The sequence below is a fragment of the Xenopus tropicalis genome, chromosome 6 (genome assembly GCF_000004195.4).
Source record: "Xenopus tropicalis strain Nigerian chromosome 6, UCB_Xtro_10.0, whole genome shotgun sequence".
NCBI lineage: Eukaryota > Metazoa > Chordata > Amphibia > Anura > Pipidae > Xenopus > Xenopus tropicalis.
Genome location: NC_030682.2, coordinates 63,914,340 through 63,930,844, shown reverse-complemented (window position 1 = coordinate 63,930,844; position 16,505 = coordinate 63,914,340). Strand labels below are relative to the sequence as shown.

The 16,505-nt window shown below is 37.8% G+C and overlaps 1 protein-coding gene across 1 annotated transcript in view; it reads right to left on the bottom strand.

The window, feature by feature from the left end:
- Positions 1–980: 980 nt before the first annotated feature.
- The window catches only part of aoah (acyloxyacyl hydrolase), a 46,511-nt gene continuing 30,986 nt past the window's right edge, over positions 981–16,505 (bottom strand). Inside the window, exons 14-21 of the mRNA XM_002939415.5 lie at positions 14,602–14,635; positions 13,734–13,808; positions 11,496–11,668; positions 10,509–10,567; positions 10,217–10,276; positions 7,005–7,101; positions 4,167–4,243; positions 981–1,875 (exon numbers count right to left, since the gene is read on the bottom strand). Of these exons, the coding sequence (XP_002939461.2) occupies positions 1,747–1,875; positions 4,167–4,243; positions 7,005–7,101; positions 10,217–10,276; positions 10,509–10,567; positions 11,496–11,668; positions 13,734–13,808; positions 14,602–14,635 (704 nt within the window). The 3' untranslated portion in view covers positions 981–1,746. The remainder of the gene's footprint in view (positions 1,876–4,166; positions 4,244–7,004; positions 7,102–10,216; positions 10,277–10,508; positions 10,568–11,495; positions 11,669–13,733; positions 13,809–14,601; positions 14,636–16,505) is intronic.

Here is a 16,505-nt window from a genome sequence, read left to right as displayed (position 1 = left end):
TTGCTGTGTTTATTTTTTTGAGTAACTCTAGAGGGTTGATTAGAACAGGGCGAGTCATAGGGGCATATTTAACAATGTTCAACATTGTTTTTACGGAGTGGTAACAATTGTTGATGCTCGGTAAAAAAGGTAATTCTTTCTGACCTAAAGGGTCAGCGCACCCACTTGTGCAACATAAGCCCAGTATATAGAGCTTGTGCTGAACATACTTTTTGCCTATTATTTTAATCATGGAAAACCTCTAGGGAAACTAAAGCTACTTATGTTTGGTCTTTGAAACAGATATAATTATATTACCAATATGCCACCATTTCCCTTCCCCCATTGTTGTAAGCAGAAGTCAGTTATGCATGTGGATTATCTGTGCACTGGTAATGTAATCATCTACCTATATATTAGGGATGCACCGAATCCCGGATTCGGTTTGGGATTCGGGCCGAATTCAGCCTTTTTTGATGGATTCGGTTTCGGCCGAACCGAATCCGAATCATAATTAGCATAAATTAGCATATGCTAATTAGTATTTGGAAAGGGTTACAATTTATGGGGTGGGATTTTTAGCCGACCGCGGCAACTTTTAACCCTTCGGTTCGGGATTCGGCAGAATCCATCAGGGGGGTTCGGCAGAACCCAAAAAAGTGGGTTCGGTGCATCCCTACTATATATAAATTTAGTATTTGAGCAGCCCAAAAGATTAATTCAATGTCAAATATCTGAAATTTGAATAATTAAACAAGGGCATCTATCAATATATACTATAGACAGTGATGTAAAAATAATTTAGGACATGAGGATGCATTTTATGCATTTCATGCCTGATGGGGTACTTACTAATAGGCTAGTGGGTCCTGTACATTTCATTTTAAATGATCTCTGACTATCATATTGGTCACATTGTTACTAAACTCCAGCTCCATCATAGTGCAGTAACTTCCCTAGTAAAATGATTATGCGAAGCACAGAAGCATCTTGCTACTACATTTCAAAGAAAATTGTATTTTATTGTAGTACATTACTGTAATTTAAGTACATAATATTTAATTATCATTTATCTCTTGTGGTACTACAACGATGTATTGTAAACAAACCTCTTTAGTATAAAAACATTGCTCAAAATCCAATGTGATTAATCCAAAACCTTCTGCAGTGCATTCCATAGTGATCTTGCATGAGATCAAGAATATTATTCTGTCAAGAAGGTAGGATTAAGGGTTCTGCTAAGTGGCTCTAACCCATTGCTTTTCGTTTGTTACAGTACCTTATAGTTACAAGTACACACTCTTCTGTTAAAGACACATAGAAAATAACTAGGATGTATACAGATAATCACACCTCTCATACAGTATATTGTCCTGAACAGTCAGTGCCAAATAATTTGCTACCACCAGTGGCCCTTTTCATACATCTATGGCATAAACGGCTTTTACTCTGAAAAGGTCAATTCAGACCAATTTTGTCCCTTGTGCATAGTAACAGTTTAATCCACCTGTCACTGAGCAAATGGGCTTATTTTGGCCAGAAAATGCAAACACCAGTATTTTCTGGCCAAAATCCACTCTGTTTGCACAGTGGCTGGCAGTTCTCTATCATTATGCACACAGGACAGATGCAGAAATTTTCTACACTGGCAGAGAAATTGTGTAATAACTTTGAATGTACTGTGTATACTGGGATGGATAGCTGATGTATAAATGAAGGAGCTGTATCCGAGATAAATTCCTCAGTAGTTATGCTTAAGTTCATGACTTAATGTCCTCCTTGGTCTCCAAATATTGCTGTAATTTCTTCATTGTAGGGATTATTTTTTCCAAACACTTCTGGTCGCATATTTACAACTTCTTTCCAAATCAAGTCTGCTCCAAGTGCAGAAGCAATCTGTTTCCGAAATACAACACAGCACAAGTTAATATCCTGGCTACTAAAATTTTGCATCAAAAGATTTTACTTCTATTTTTTTTTTAAATGCACTTTACTATGTGACTAATGCTTCTCCCGCTGATATAGTTAACTGACAAGTAATGGTCTCAATATCTTGTTCCTGTTGCCAGAAAATGGCAACCTTTCTATGTTGGGCAAAGTTGCCTGTTTTTCATGCAGCCCACTCATTGCCTGTTGCTCTTTTATTCTAGGGATGGTTGACAATTCCTTAGACCAGTGCTGTCCAACTGGCGGCCCGTAGCTCCCCACCTGCAGGGCTGCTGTGACTGCTTACCTTTGTGTACCCTTTAAATGGTATCAGTACTGAGATTAACTGGCCCCTGCATTGTTCCTCAGATTTAGGCTGTAAACTCCTGTATTGTTTACCTGCTCACACCTCAGACTGTAGAAGCAGTGCCAGCGTTGTGTCACTGTACTGCCTGCCCTATGCTGCCTGTGGGAAGTGAACCGGGCAGGGGTTTGTTTTGGGAGTTTAGCATTTGGAAATAGTAATTATATGGCCCATATAGGTGTGTAATTATGTGTTAGCGGTTGCTGTGCTTTAATGAAAAATAAATTTGTTGGTTTATAAATTCGATTTTAAATGGTAAAGTAAATTATTTGCTATGTAATTTAGGAATAAAAAGTATACCATAAAAATGACAGATTGCTTTAAGGATTAAAAAAAAGGAAGGTGAATACTGTGGTGCTGGTAATTTCTCCACATTGAGAATATTAAAGTACAGGTAAAGCCTACATTTTCCAACAATGTATCAGTTGGGCACGTCTCCCCCACCCAAATGGCATCATTTGTACTGCATATATCCCCTCCGTTTGCCAGCACCATCACATTTTCCTAAAGCAAATAGCAGCTTTCACCTGGTGGCTATTTTCCCTGACACATCATCAGGTATATTTAAATCTGCAAACACGCACATAATTTTCAGCATAAATTTTATCAAGAATGCAGGCTCACACAGGCAGAATGGCTTTGTTTGAGTACTGTAATGGTTAAGCTGAACTCAGGAGAGGAAGTTGGGAGGAAAAAATAGGAGCTAGAGCTGAGTGTTTATGAGAACCAGCAATGCCATCTCTATACAGGCTGCTAGACTGGGGGATGTGTTTAGTAATCAGCTTAGAACAACTGAGCATGCCCAGGAGCCAACAGCCAAAGCAAATTCCCGAGGGAGGGGGCTGAGTGGGTTACAGGAGGAGAAGGAAATCTAAGTGATTGAGGGGACACTGCAGCCTTACTATTAACCTCTGGACATCCAGAGTGACAGGTATTGAAAGATTTTAAAGAGGCTGTTCACTGATTGTTTCTGTTGATGAGTGAATCTTATTTGTCTAATCTAAAAAAGAAACTATAATTTCAGAAAAAGTTTTGATTTCTGGGTCATACTGCACCTAAGCTGGATCATCCTGTTGGACAGAAAAACTTACTTAGCTGCTGCAGCTAATTTTAAACCACCTGTAGCAGCAACTTCAGTTGCCAAATCTCCTAATACGTCAAGATGGCAATTGCACCAGTTCCTGAATAAACTTTGATCGAAGAGTTAATTTAAGTTACTATGTCATTTGCTAAAAAGTAAACTGAAATAGAAGTGCTGGCATTGTAGACTTAGGGCTATATTCCATTATTTATTTTTACTGCTTGTCTATTCTGTTTCTGCTGGTGGGTGGAGTTGCACTGCAATCCATGTAAAATGCTTAGACAAGCAGGAAGCAACTCCTACCAGGTACTACAATCAGATCATCACTTGTGGCACTGGTACCACCTACATACACACAAACACTCCATTGTCTATTTAAAGAAATATAACTGGGATATATTTTAAGTTTTTTTATATGTCAACATAATAGCAGTTTATTTTAATGGAGTATAATGGAGTCAGAAAATTGCTCAGCTACCTGGATGGCCTCGGGGGCTGTTACCCCCACTTACCCACTCTGCACTTAATTATTGGTGTTGGAGTAGGTCAAAGGGGGGGGGGGCGCGCGCGCATGGCTAGTACAAAGAGCTCTATTGCATTCTATGCACCTGAAGAACTGAAGTTCCATTTTAAAAAATGGAAATTGCCTTTGATGTAAGGTTCGTACATTGCTTGACAGCAGGAACAGCCCTGGCTAGCAATCATATTAATCTAAAAGTATGTAGGCTTTGGAGTGGATTAGGGGTGTAACTCGGTGCAACAGATCAGGGTATTTCATTAAACACATATTTTTATAAGAAGAATGTGTTCTTGCACCTGGTTTGGATGAAATCCATCTACTGGTTCAATCAGGTCCACTGGATCCTTCCCCATCTGCCTCCATTTTGCAAATACTGTAAAAGAACAGTTATAATAAATATAAATGCAAAGTATAAATAAAATGTTTGTTTTCTTTCTGTTACATATTTTTGAATTAGTCAAATGTGATTTTAAATAAAGTTTAATCAAATATTGTCATGGTTTTCAAGCATGTTAAGCCTTTTGGAGACATTGACATTTCATATTACACTTCTTATACACACCATGTGCATGTGTAGTGATCTATTGGCCCATTTAATGAAAATGCTCTTTACATACTGGGGTCCAAATGTATTTCGTTACCATAACACACTGAAACCTCCTATCGTTCCCACCTGATGTTTCTTGAAGTAAAGCACAATTAATTATTTAACCAATGCCTACAGTTTGTTATCCAGTTCATTTTATCCAGGCCACCTATCTTGACAGTAATTGGTGTTCTTCCTTGTGTTTTCAAACAAAAAGTGGATTTAGTGCTCTGTTTCACAGATGTATTATGAATCTCAAAAGTAAATGTATCATAAATACATTTATGGGACCTGTTATCCAAAATGCTTAGGAACTGGAGTTTTCCAAAAAGGGGTCTTTCTGTAATATGCATCTCCATACATTAATTCTACAGAAAAATCATTTAAATATCAAATAAAGCGAAAAAGATTGTTTTGTAATTTTATCTTGTTTAGGACAGGGTACTGTCACATTTTTAAAAATGATTTCCTTTATCTGTAATAATAATATTACAGATAAAGGAAATCATTTTTAAAAATGTGAATTGATTAAAATTGAGTCTATGGTATCTAAAGCAATGGATCATTATTACCCTTATTATGACATGAAAGTGATTGACCTCTCTGCACCTAAGAGAGACAGTTCTTTGTAGCACATGCTCTCCTCGGGAGCCAGCTGTACTAGCCATGACTGTACTGGGAAGGCAAAAGGCCCTTAGTGGTGAGTGGTACAGCTCCTAAGTAGCGCTATAGTGTACACCAGTGTTCCCCAACCAGGGGCTCGTGAGCAACATGTTGCTCCCCAACCCATCGGATGTTGTTCCCAGTGGCCTCAAAGCAGGTGCTCATTTTTTAATTTCTGGTAAAGAGGCAAGTTTTGGTTGCATAATAACCAAGGATATTGCCAAACAGAGCCTTCTGTAGGCTGCCAGTCCACATAGGGGCTATTATGTAGCCAATTATAGCTCTTATTGGCACCCCCAGGAATCTTTTTCATGCTTGTGTTGCTCCCCAACTCTGTTTCCATTTAAATGTGGCTCGCGGGTATAAAAGGTTGGGGATCCCTGGTGTACACAGTAGGCAGTTTATATTGGAAGGGCACAGCAATGTCATGCACAGACATTACAGTAATGTATAGTGAATATGATACATTTCCAAAGGGAAGGCTGCAGTCATTATTTTGATTTAAGATATATATGCATAGAAACTTAGCAAGCATAAATGACTGTACGACAGCGAACACTGCATTCTAAAATAATGTAGACTGACAATGTGAGAAACCATGAAATATTTAAATCCCTGCAATGACTCGTTAGTTCAATCAGAATGCGCTCCAGTGGCTTGAAAGCATAATGAGTTGTTTCTTTTAGTAGGAAGTAACATCATTTCTCTTTTCTAAGATCATTTTCTTTGCACGGACTAATGCTTTTATTTATATAACCATGCAGCTTAATGCATATGTAAAATCCTTTCAGTCAAAGGAAAGAATTCCACAAAAAAACCCAGTATCTATTGAACGGGGACAGAGCGTGATGAATTAAAAACTATAGCACATAGTTATGTGCAATCTGAAATTTTAATAGGATTAATTGGATTCTGGTGAATGTGACCCATTTGTGTGTGTTTAAACACAAGTGTGGCTGGGATCCATATGAGTGATTAAATATCTGTCATTTAGTGTATAATATGCTATAAAAGCACATTAGCTATGCTGCTGCAAACAGAGTTTAAAATGGAAACATAATAATTTCCCATTAGAGGATAGGATTGCAGCATGTATTACCCACTAAAGGATCCTTACAGAGCAGAATCCTGGCCCACCAAGCCCGCACACATAGGCCCGCACCACACAGGCAGAAAAAGAGAAATCTGCCCCTCTAGTTGTGCTTACACCTGGAAGCATTGCTTTGGTCCAGGTGCAGGTGATGCAGCATACAGTATTTTATGCCACAACTGCATACTAGAGCAGTTTCCGGCTGATAGATGCTGCATGTGCCTGCACCCAGGCCAGACTCTTCAAGCATAGGGTCGGATTCTCAGCCTAGGTTTAACAGCAGCTTGTAAACTCACAAATTCAAAGTATGCAAGTTTTTCCCACTATATGATTAATAAATTGTGAGTTTATTTGAAGTTAAAAAAAAATATAAAATTCACAAACTCAAAAACTGATAAATAAGCCCATTAGTGTTCCCATTAGGGTCCATGGAAAGAACAAATAGTCTACTTTTTATTCAGGCCTGGACCCTGTCTCCCTTAGGCCGATTTGGCAGCTTATTGGCCCATGTATGGGCACTAATGACGGGCCTGCCCGACCGACATCTGGCCTTAAATCGGGCAGATCTCAATTGGGCATGTTTGAAAATTAGTCAGCCCGGGGACCACATCGGCTCGCCAAGTGAGTGGATGTTAGCGTGTGTGGCCACCTTTAGACTGAAGATCTTTTAGATTTTGGGTATATACTGTATCTAAACTAAATGGCAAGCGGAACAGATATCAGATATTTCAGTTGGCCTACATTTATTTGAAATAATATGTGAAAAGTCAGCAGAAAAAAATGTGAAAGATTTACCTCTCTCATAAATTCTACCAATGTAGATGACATCAAAATTATGAAATTTTTGTGACACTGCTATTTCCTTAAGAACATCTGAAAGCTGATTGGCTCTCTGAAAGACAAAAGTAATAATAAATAACTAAATGTTAATTAATATCATGAACATATTTGTTTGTTAACTAAGCCTTTCAGCAGATATAGTGCTGCTACTAAATGTCTTTTATTTATCACCAGTTTTGTAAAGTGCTTTCTTAGATTACCTTCATTCTTTATCCCAACCTCACATTGTGTACCCTAATTCTATTTACTGACGTTTACCAGAAAATACTTTATTACTAAAATTTTAATTCTATTGATATGTCGGAATGTCTGAACTGTAATCTCTTTATAAATGTAGGAGTAACAAAAACTTTTTGTAGTGGCTGCATAGCGAACTGTGTGTTGGCATACATTAAACTCTTTAAAAAAAATAACACACAAAACATATAAGGCTTTAAAATATAAGGCTTTTATAAACATATAAGACTTTAATATTTGATAGAATAGGCTCTCAGTGCACAGCCTGGCAGACTCTATGCATCGATTCTCAATCAATAGAACCGCAAACACTGAATTAAAGACATTAGCAGAAGGAGCACAGAAGAATAGTGATGAGCGAATTTTTTGCGCCAGGCATGGATTCGCAGCAAATTTCCGCATTTCGCCATTGGCGAATTGTTTTGCAAACCTTCCGTAAAAATTTGGCACGTGTAAAATGTTTTTGTCGTGCATCAAATTGGGCGCGGTCGTGTCAAAAAAGTGCGGGTGACCAAAAAAGACGCGGACGACAAAAAAGTTTTGTGAATTTTTCACCGTTTCGTGAATTTTCTTGCCATTTTGTGAATTTTATGGCGAAACGGGACAGATTCCCATAAGGCACTACAATAAACAGCTGTTTGCAAGGATAGAGATTTTTCTGAGCTCCCCCTGCTAATGTCTTTGATTTGGGCTTCAATATTTGGGCTGATTTAATTTCAATAAAATGTATAAAGGAACAGTAACACCAAAAAATTCAAGTGTATAAAAGTAATTCCAATATAATGTACTGCTGCCCTGCACTGGTACAACTGGTGTGTTTGCCTCAGAAACACTACTATGGTTTATATAAAGAATGCAGCTGTGTAGCCATGGGGGCAGCCATTCAAAGGAGAAAAGGTACAGGCACATAGCAAATAACAGATAAAACAACATTGTCTTCTACAGAGCTTATCTGTTATCTGCTATCTAACCTGTGCCTTTTTTCCAACTTGAATGGCGGCCCCTATGCCTACACAGCAGCTTATTTATATAAACTATAGTAGAGTTTCTGTAGCAAACACACAACTTTTACCAGTGCAGGGCAACAGTACATTATATTTAATCTACTTTAAAAAGGTTTATTTTTTTGGTGTCATTGTTCCTTTAACTACACCAGTTGGCAGTGGTGTTCCAGTTTGTGCCATCTATTGTCTCCAAAAAGATATAATTTATTTTTCATATTTTTAATTTCAGAAGCATGTATGCCTGAACCCAATGTTACTGTTGCTGAGTGTCCATCCAACTTTATAACTGGTGTCTTTTATAATAAATATTAGAAAAATGAAACTACAAAGTAATTCGGTGAATGCAAGTACTATTCTGCTTATAACAAAAAATTACTTGTGCCATTTTTGACTATGGGATACAGTTTTAGGCAACCTTTTGCAAAAAAAAACTGGCATTGGAATTTGTGAATTATATAAACATTGAAGCTAAGATTAATTATACAAATCAGAGGCATTAAAGGGTGACAATATGCATTTTTATTGCAAAGATAGGTTGTAGATGGTCTATGTATTAGACAAAAATAGTCAGGTTGTAGGGGGTCTATGTATTAGACAAAATAATGCCGGATTTGTCTAGATCTATTAGCCATAGCAACCAAGGAAACATTTTACTGGTTGCTGTGGGCTACTACACATGTTGAGTTAGACATTTTTAATTTTGTGGTACAAATTTGTGGGCAACAGGTCTAAAGCTAGTCATTGGACAAGTGTCAGCGCTACGTGATAATACATCAAAATTGGATTTCAATAAATTTATTTACCTCTAAATTCTTACTAAAGAAATAACAAATAACATACATGTATCATAATTAAAACAACATGTACTGCACAAGTCCTATTTATTAAACTAATATTGGAAAAGGGAATGCCCCTTTAAGGACTGGATTCTTATTTAGCAAGTGAAATTTTACAAAACTGCCTAAATTAAGCTGAAACATACCCACTTTTTATATATAAGTAGATGGGCTTCTGTAAAAAAGGTGCATAAACACTATCGTAACTGCCAAAAGAAATATAAATGTATTATTTGTTCACAGACATAAATTATTCCCCATTGTAAGGATATTTTTTGTTGTGTGGCCCACCCCTCCCAAAACATATGTCCGTGAGGGGTGAACTAGAAAACTGCCAGTTTCCATATTACATCCTTTGTAGCCACACATATCTAAGACCCAGAGAGGCCTATTTATCAACATTCTCATTTTCAAGGTTTTAGAGATTTTTGAAATCACAAACAAATTAATCTTCTCTAAAACTATGAATGGCAAGTGATTTATTGAAAGAGCCTTTTAAAACAATGCAATTTTTTGGTTTTCACTTGTCAAACAAATGAAAACAGCCAAAAAACCCGAAAACCTCCAAAACCACAAAGCAAAGAAAGGTCTTCCACTTGTAAAAAGGACACCTGGCATTGACTTTCACATAGCCTCGGCAGCTTTTAGATGGCGTATTTTTCATTTTATATTTGTTGCAGTTTTGGGCGAAAAAAATCATGTTTATCCGCAAAAAATAGTTGGTAAAAAAGTGTTGGTAAATGTCCCCCTTAATGTCAGCTTTTGGGAATGTCCTCAAATCATACAAAAATTCTATTAGGTAAATATTTGATTACTTGTACAGACATCTGTGACCTAATTTAGCAAAACTGGAAAATTCTCCACATGGGAAAGATTGACCTTGATAAAGACGTGTCTCATTAATGTTCTGCTGCAGCTCTTTTACAAGCAAAATATGTCATTTCTTTTTAGCCTATTTTTCTCAGTAGAGACACATTTGCCTTAAAATGTATCTGATTATAAATAATGAAGTCCTTGATGATGCCATTTGTAATGTTATTGAAAGCAGTATTGCTTATTGTTAATCTCACACAGATACACAGATACTAACCTCAGTGGTTAGATTTCGAAGAGTTTCATTCTTGTTCATCCATCCTTCACAAGGGTTGCTCTAAACACAAACCACATTTTTCATGAATAGCATCTGATTGCTGATGTGCCATGTTTGCTTTGCTTTAATTTACCCAGTATTTTGGCAAACAAGTAATAATTACAGGAGAAGGAACATAGTAACACAGTGCTTTTCTATGTAAGTATATATTTTTTTTTAATAAAGTAGAGACGTGGTCTTCCTATCCAATATTGTCATTATGTATATGTCCACAAATACAGGTTCAGCTTACCTCAAGACAGCTTAGGAAACCGTATAGTTGATTATATGTCACATCTTTATTCAACTGGCCTGTTTAACAAAATATATAACAAAACAATATAAATATGCCATTTATATGATATAGGATACTGTATTTTAAGAAAATATTTCGGCAAAAAAGGTTTTAACTTGAATCAGAGCCTCAGGATTGCTAATATAATCTAAAGGCAAGGGGTTTTGAATGATGGCTGGAGGGGTGTAGTTTCTTAATTTCAGAACTTCATATGAATAGGAGCTTCTTATTGGAAAAGCCACCAACATCATTCATACAAAAGGTTGTAGGCATTGAAGTGCTCCTGAAATAGTGGTGTGACAGTACATTAAACTAAATACCTCTTTTAGCATTTAATACATTTGTAGTACAGGTATCGGACCCCTTATCTGGAAACCCATCATCCAGAAAGTTCCGAATTACGGCAAGGCCATCTCCCATAGACTCCATTTTAATCAAATAATAAACATTTTTAAAAATGGTTTCCTTTTTCTTTGTAATAATAAAACAGTACCTTGTACATTCCAATGAAGATATAATTAAACCTTATTAGAGCCAAAACCATCCTATTGGGTTTAATTACTGTTTAAATAATTTTTTTAGTAGACTCAAGGTAGGAGATCGAAATTACGGAAAGACCCCTTATCCAGAAAACCCCATGTCCCGAGCATTCTGGATAACGGGTCCCATACCTGTATATGTGTCTTTACCACTGGTTGAAACACAGAGGGCGCTTTGCTGTGCCTACATAAGTTTGTTGTCAGTACCTGTTCTCTTGTAACCCTATTTTACTTTTGATTTAAGAAAAGTCAGACTCTAACAAGGATAATTTTAGTTGATGGGGATTAAATAGAAAATCACAGACAGAAAAAAAAGATAAAACAATTGATAAATAAAAGGGTCACTGACAAAATGAGTAAAGACTTTTAAAAGTCCAGTTCTTATTGTTAATAAAATATACATTACCAATTGGGTGATATTTGTCATGTAGGATGTCCCATAGTAAATGCCCCGCAGCTAGTGCCACCAAGACAACATGACTTCCTTTTGGTAGGAGAGTGTCCAAGTGTTCCAGTGTAGTCATAACATTAAGCTTCATTTGCTTAGGTGTAGTCATGTGTTTGAGCGTGTCTGCATGGCTGACAAAATTGTCTCATTTAGTTATACATTGGCAGAGAAATAAAATCAAATAGTCATAATATGATCAGTCTGACCCTGTTGTTTGGCCCCAGAGCCAACAGTTGGATCTAAATGGGGATGATGCAGACCTGTCAGGCAAGGCAAGTGTGCTTGTTAGCAATCAAAATGTTACTACATTAACCAGGAGGGAAGTTTAAGGAATAGAGAGAGTTGTATTTCATGTACATAGTTGCTTTTGTTAATCCAGTCATTAGATAGTGCTGTTAGGCAAGGAATCCCTTTGAGGATTTCCTAAAGCAGGTTATTCTCTGTGCAGGGCCGCCATCAGGGGGGAGAGGAGGTATAGTTGTGCCAGGTCCCGTGAAATCTTCTCCCATAAAGGGCCAGTAGCATAACAAAAGTTGCGCAAATTGTGGAAAGTTACGCATAAAGTTATGCCAAAAGTTACCTATTTATATTTACCTGCAATACTTGCCTAGTAACTTGAGTATCAAGCAAAAGATAATATTGAGAAGCTTTGCCGGGACAAATTCCGCTGACCACCAATGAGCTGACTGACTTATTAGCACATTAATTATTCATTTTAACTATTTATATGAACTGCTTATTATAGAATAAAATCAACTCTTTATATTGGGATCTATTTATTGAATTATATTAGCCTATATTATCTTCTACAGGCAGTGTCGGAATGAGATGCCAGGGGCCCACCAGGAAACCTTGGACCATAGGCCCACTTTCTAAACTATTATTCCTCCTCTCCTCCCTCAGCCTCTTTATTATCCAAGTCCCTTTTCTTAATCCTTCCATCTCTTTTTCCCATACAGAAATAGGGAATGACCATGCAATTGGCCAATTAGTTAGGAGCAGGAGGGCCCCCTGACACCTGGGCCCACCGGGTGTTTTCCTGGTATACTGGTGGGCCAGTCCGACACTGCCTACAGGAACTGTGCAGCAAGAGAATGACTGGTTATTGGCCTCACAGCAACATTATTGGGCGCCTACTCTTACGCAATTTACAAAACTTATGCAAAAACCTACAGAAACTTATGTAACTTATGTGTGAACTACACTGACTGCCAATTAAGACTGACTTAGTAGCACATTCATTATTTTTACTATTTTTATGAACTACAACTGACTAGTTATTGGGCATGAGGTGACCTGCCCCTGTCACACTGCTCTGCCATGTCATAGTTTTTTTTATTCATTATTATTACTTTTCTTACAGGTTTTGAAATATAAATGCTTTGTTAGTGTATTCCTCAAACCCAATAGTTGACCATGCTGTTTAGCAATAGTTTGTTACTAATGCTGGCATTAGTGAGCTACAGCAAGCAAAATTTGTTGCTTTCTTATGTTGTGCTTTTTTATTACATTGACCGAATAATTAGGTGGCAATGGGTAAGGCTTTATTTCATTTTGAGATCCAGGTTTAGACTAAAAAGGTGTTCATGCAGGTCCAGATTTAGGCTGCCAATTCAGACCAAGTTGGCAGCTTTTGTGCCCATGTATGGGGTCTTCTGATGGGCATGATGGACTTTTACATGTACGCCCAGCTTAAGTCCAGCGGCTGCTGTTCTCAGTCACTTTGTCTGGTTTAATTTATGTTATGATATTTAATGCAGATCATAAAAGTTCAGTTTTATTAATTAATATATTAGAATAGAATTGATCTATACCTGTCTGGGCTGCTCTTGACTCCAGGGTAGATGAAATAGTTGTGTCAGTCCATAAGTTTATTTCAGTTTGTGTTATGGTTATTTTTAAAAGTGATACAAACATGTTCCTTTACTTATAGGAAATGCTCAATATCACCAAATATAAAGCAGCATAGTGTTCTCTGGTAACACAACTATCTATAAGCCCCTTCCAACATTCCTTACAAGCTAACTTACTTACATTATAAGTAATGAAAATTTGCATTTTAGTGAATAAGAGTATTCCTCACGAGTTACCGTCTGGCGAAACTTCACTCCTTAGTAAGTGCCCCCTAGTGTAGTAGGATCACTCATTCCCCCATGCCTTATTACATACTGGAAAACAAGCCTGAATGTGAATTACCTGTTACACACATCATTTCCAATCACTGCATAAAATACAACTGCAGGTTTATCAAGCTCTTGATCTCTTGATAGGCTGGTATAGAAACGACAAAAAAGAAAATGAGTTAGTCTGATGAAGCATCAGCTGTGGCCTCCTAAACCAGCGGTTCTCAACCTTCCTAATGCCGCGACCCTTTAATACAGTTCCTCATTATTCCTAAGACCATCGGAAATATGTGTTTTCTGATGGTCTTAGGCGACCCCTGTGAAAGGGTCGTTCGACCCCCCAAGGGGTCCCGACTAACAGGTTGAGAACCACTGTCCTAAAGGATTTAACTTGAAGAATACCCCCAGCACCCAGTGGCTTTTACTAATTTATAGTGGAACTTATAGTGCCTCATTAAGCAAAAAAAAAAATAGACTCAAATCCAAAACAGGAAACAATGCTATTTTGTATGCCCTTTTTACAGAGAATTCTGTGGGGCAGTTACTCGCTCATGATAGCAACAATCTGTTGCACAGAGTAAGTCGTACCGGGGGTTATTAGCTTAAAGATGCTGAATTTCATTCATTCATTAAACTAATATTAAAAAAGTGGTGTATACTGCCCTGTTAAATGAGCAGCAGTAGCAAGGGAGTGGCTATTAAAGCATTATATATATCAGCAGAGTTTTGTTTTAACCTTTGTCATCGGTACATTTTTAACTTCATAAAATAATATTACAGAGGGGATTCTACCATGTTGTGCAGTATTACCTGCCAAAATACACAGAAATTTGGTATACCTAATACATGCCCTAGATATGAGAGTAGGTACCACTAAACAAAACATATCTCCTATATTTGTTATTCTTAGCTGCTTCAATATCTATTCAAAATTCCATTACCTATTTGTATTCCGTAAATTGTCAGATGAATAACCTGAAAATTAAACATGATAGCATTAAAAGAATCACAAGCTTTTTTTTTATAAAAAACAAGTTTTAGACTATACTCAGCTCTGCATTTAAGCAAAATTCTGGTTGGTTGCTATGGTTTTTGTGGTTTCTGATTGGTTGCTGAGGGACTGAGGGCACAGAAAGTGCAGAGGAGTTAAGGTGGCCATACACGAGCAGATCCGCTCGCTTGGCGATGTCGCCAAGCGAGCGGATCTTCCCCCGATATCCCCACCTACGGGTGGGCGATATCGGGGACCATTTAGGTAAAAAAATAATAATCCGATCGTTTGGCCCTGGGGCCAGACGATCGGATTATGTGGGCGGCAATGGGGCAGTCGGATCGGGGACCGCATCAACGAGCCGATGCGGTCCCCGATCCGACCAGATTTTCTAACCTGGCCGATCGAGATCTGGCCAATTTCAGGCCAGATATCGGTCGGCCAGGCCTCTCTGCTCTCCCCATACACGGGCCGATTAGCTGCCGAATCGGTCCAAGGGACCGAAATCGGCAGCTAAAGTCGGCCCGTGTATGGCCACCTTTAGACAGGATCTAATTATAAAGGATTTATAAGCCATCTTTACACTAGTGGTATGAATGGAATTCAATTAGAAATCAATTATAAATTATTTGTCATTGATTGTAATGAAATTGACAACAGATAATTGCTGACTGGTTGCTATGAGTTACTTTTGTGTACTTTTGTACCTTCTATAACTGAAAGAATACCTCCAGCACCCACTTGCTTCAAAGCAAAAATGCTTTCAGTTGAACCTGTAAGGCCTCAACAAGCAGGAAAACAAGGAAACAATGCTATTTTGTTTGCCATTTTTACATAGAATTGCTTCTGACCTGGGGACCTAGGGACCTTGCGATTGTGGTACCATTAGGAGTAAAGACATAATGGGGCCCTAGGGTACAGTTTCCATGTCCTGTTGGGACCTCGTGTCCCATTGCATCATAAAAACAAAGTTGCTTGCTATGTAAAATTTATGTCAGTTTTTGAATTGTGCCTTAGTTTGGAAGTACATATGCTTTTTAATATGAATGAAATGCAATAAAACTTTCTTACTGTATCAGATAATAGTGAGAAATAAAAGTTACAGGACCACATACTGAAAATATGCTCTCTCAAATGATATTAAAGGTAAGCAAATAACACAATGCAATAAAATATTGCATTCGCTAACATATTTGCAATAGTAGATAGCAGTGAGATAAGTAGTCTAGAAGCAATAACTTGTTTACAGGTAGGCAGAGGATAGGTTGCAGCAATTTTTTGTTATTTGTACTTCAATGCAGAGGAAACTGTAAAAATGGCAACGCTTATAGGATCATACACAGTTTGTGGTTTATCTTTTGATTATGCATTTGAAATATGTGTTTATTCTTCTTAAATAAAGTATATTTGGAGGTATTTTTACTCAATAAGATACAGTTGTTTCTTGAGTGCTCAAAATAGATATTAGAGGCTTTTTAAAAATTGCATAAGAATTAAAATAAAAATAAAAAGTGTTACCGTTTTTGGCTAAATTTTGATAGTCTCTATGGTTGCTGAGGGACTGAGGGCACAGAAAGTGCAGAGGAGTTAAGGTGGCCATACACGAGCAGATCCGCTCGCTTGGCGATGTCGCCAAGCGAGCGGATCTTCCCCCGATATCCCCACCTACGGGTGGGCGATATCGGGGACCATTTAGGTAAAAAAATAATAATCCGATCGTTTGGCCCTGGGGCCAGACGATCGGATTATGTGGGCGGCAATGGGGCAGTCGGATCGGGGACCGCATCAACGAGCCGATGCGGTCCCCGATCCGACCAGATTTTCTAACCTGGCCGATCGAGATCTGGCCAATTT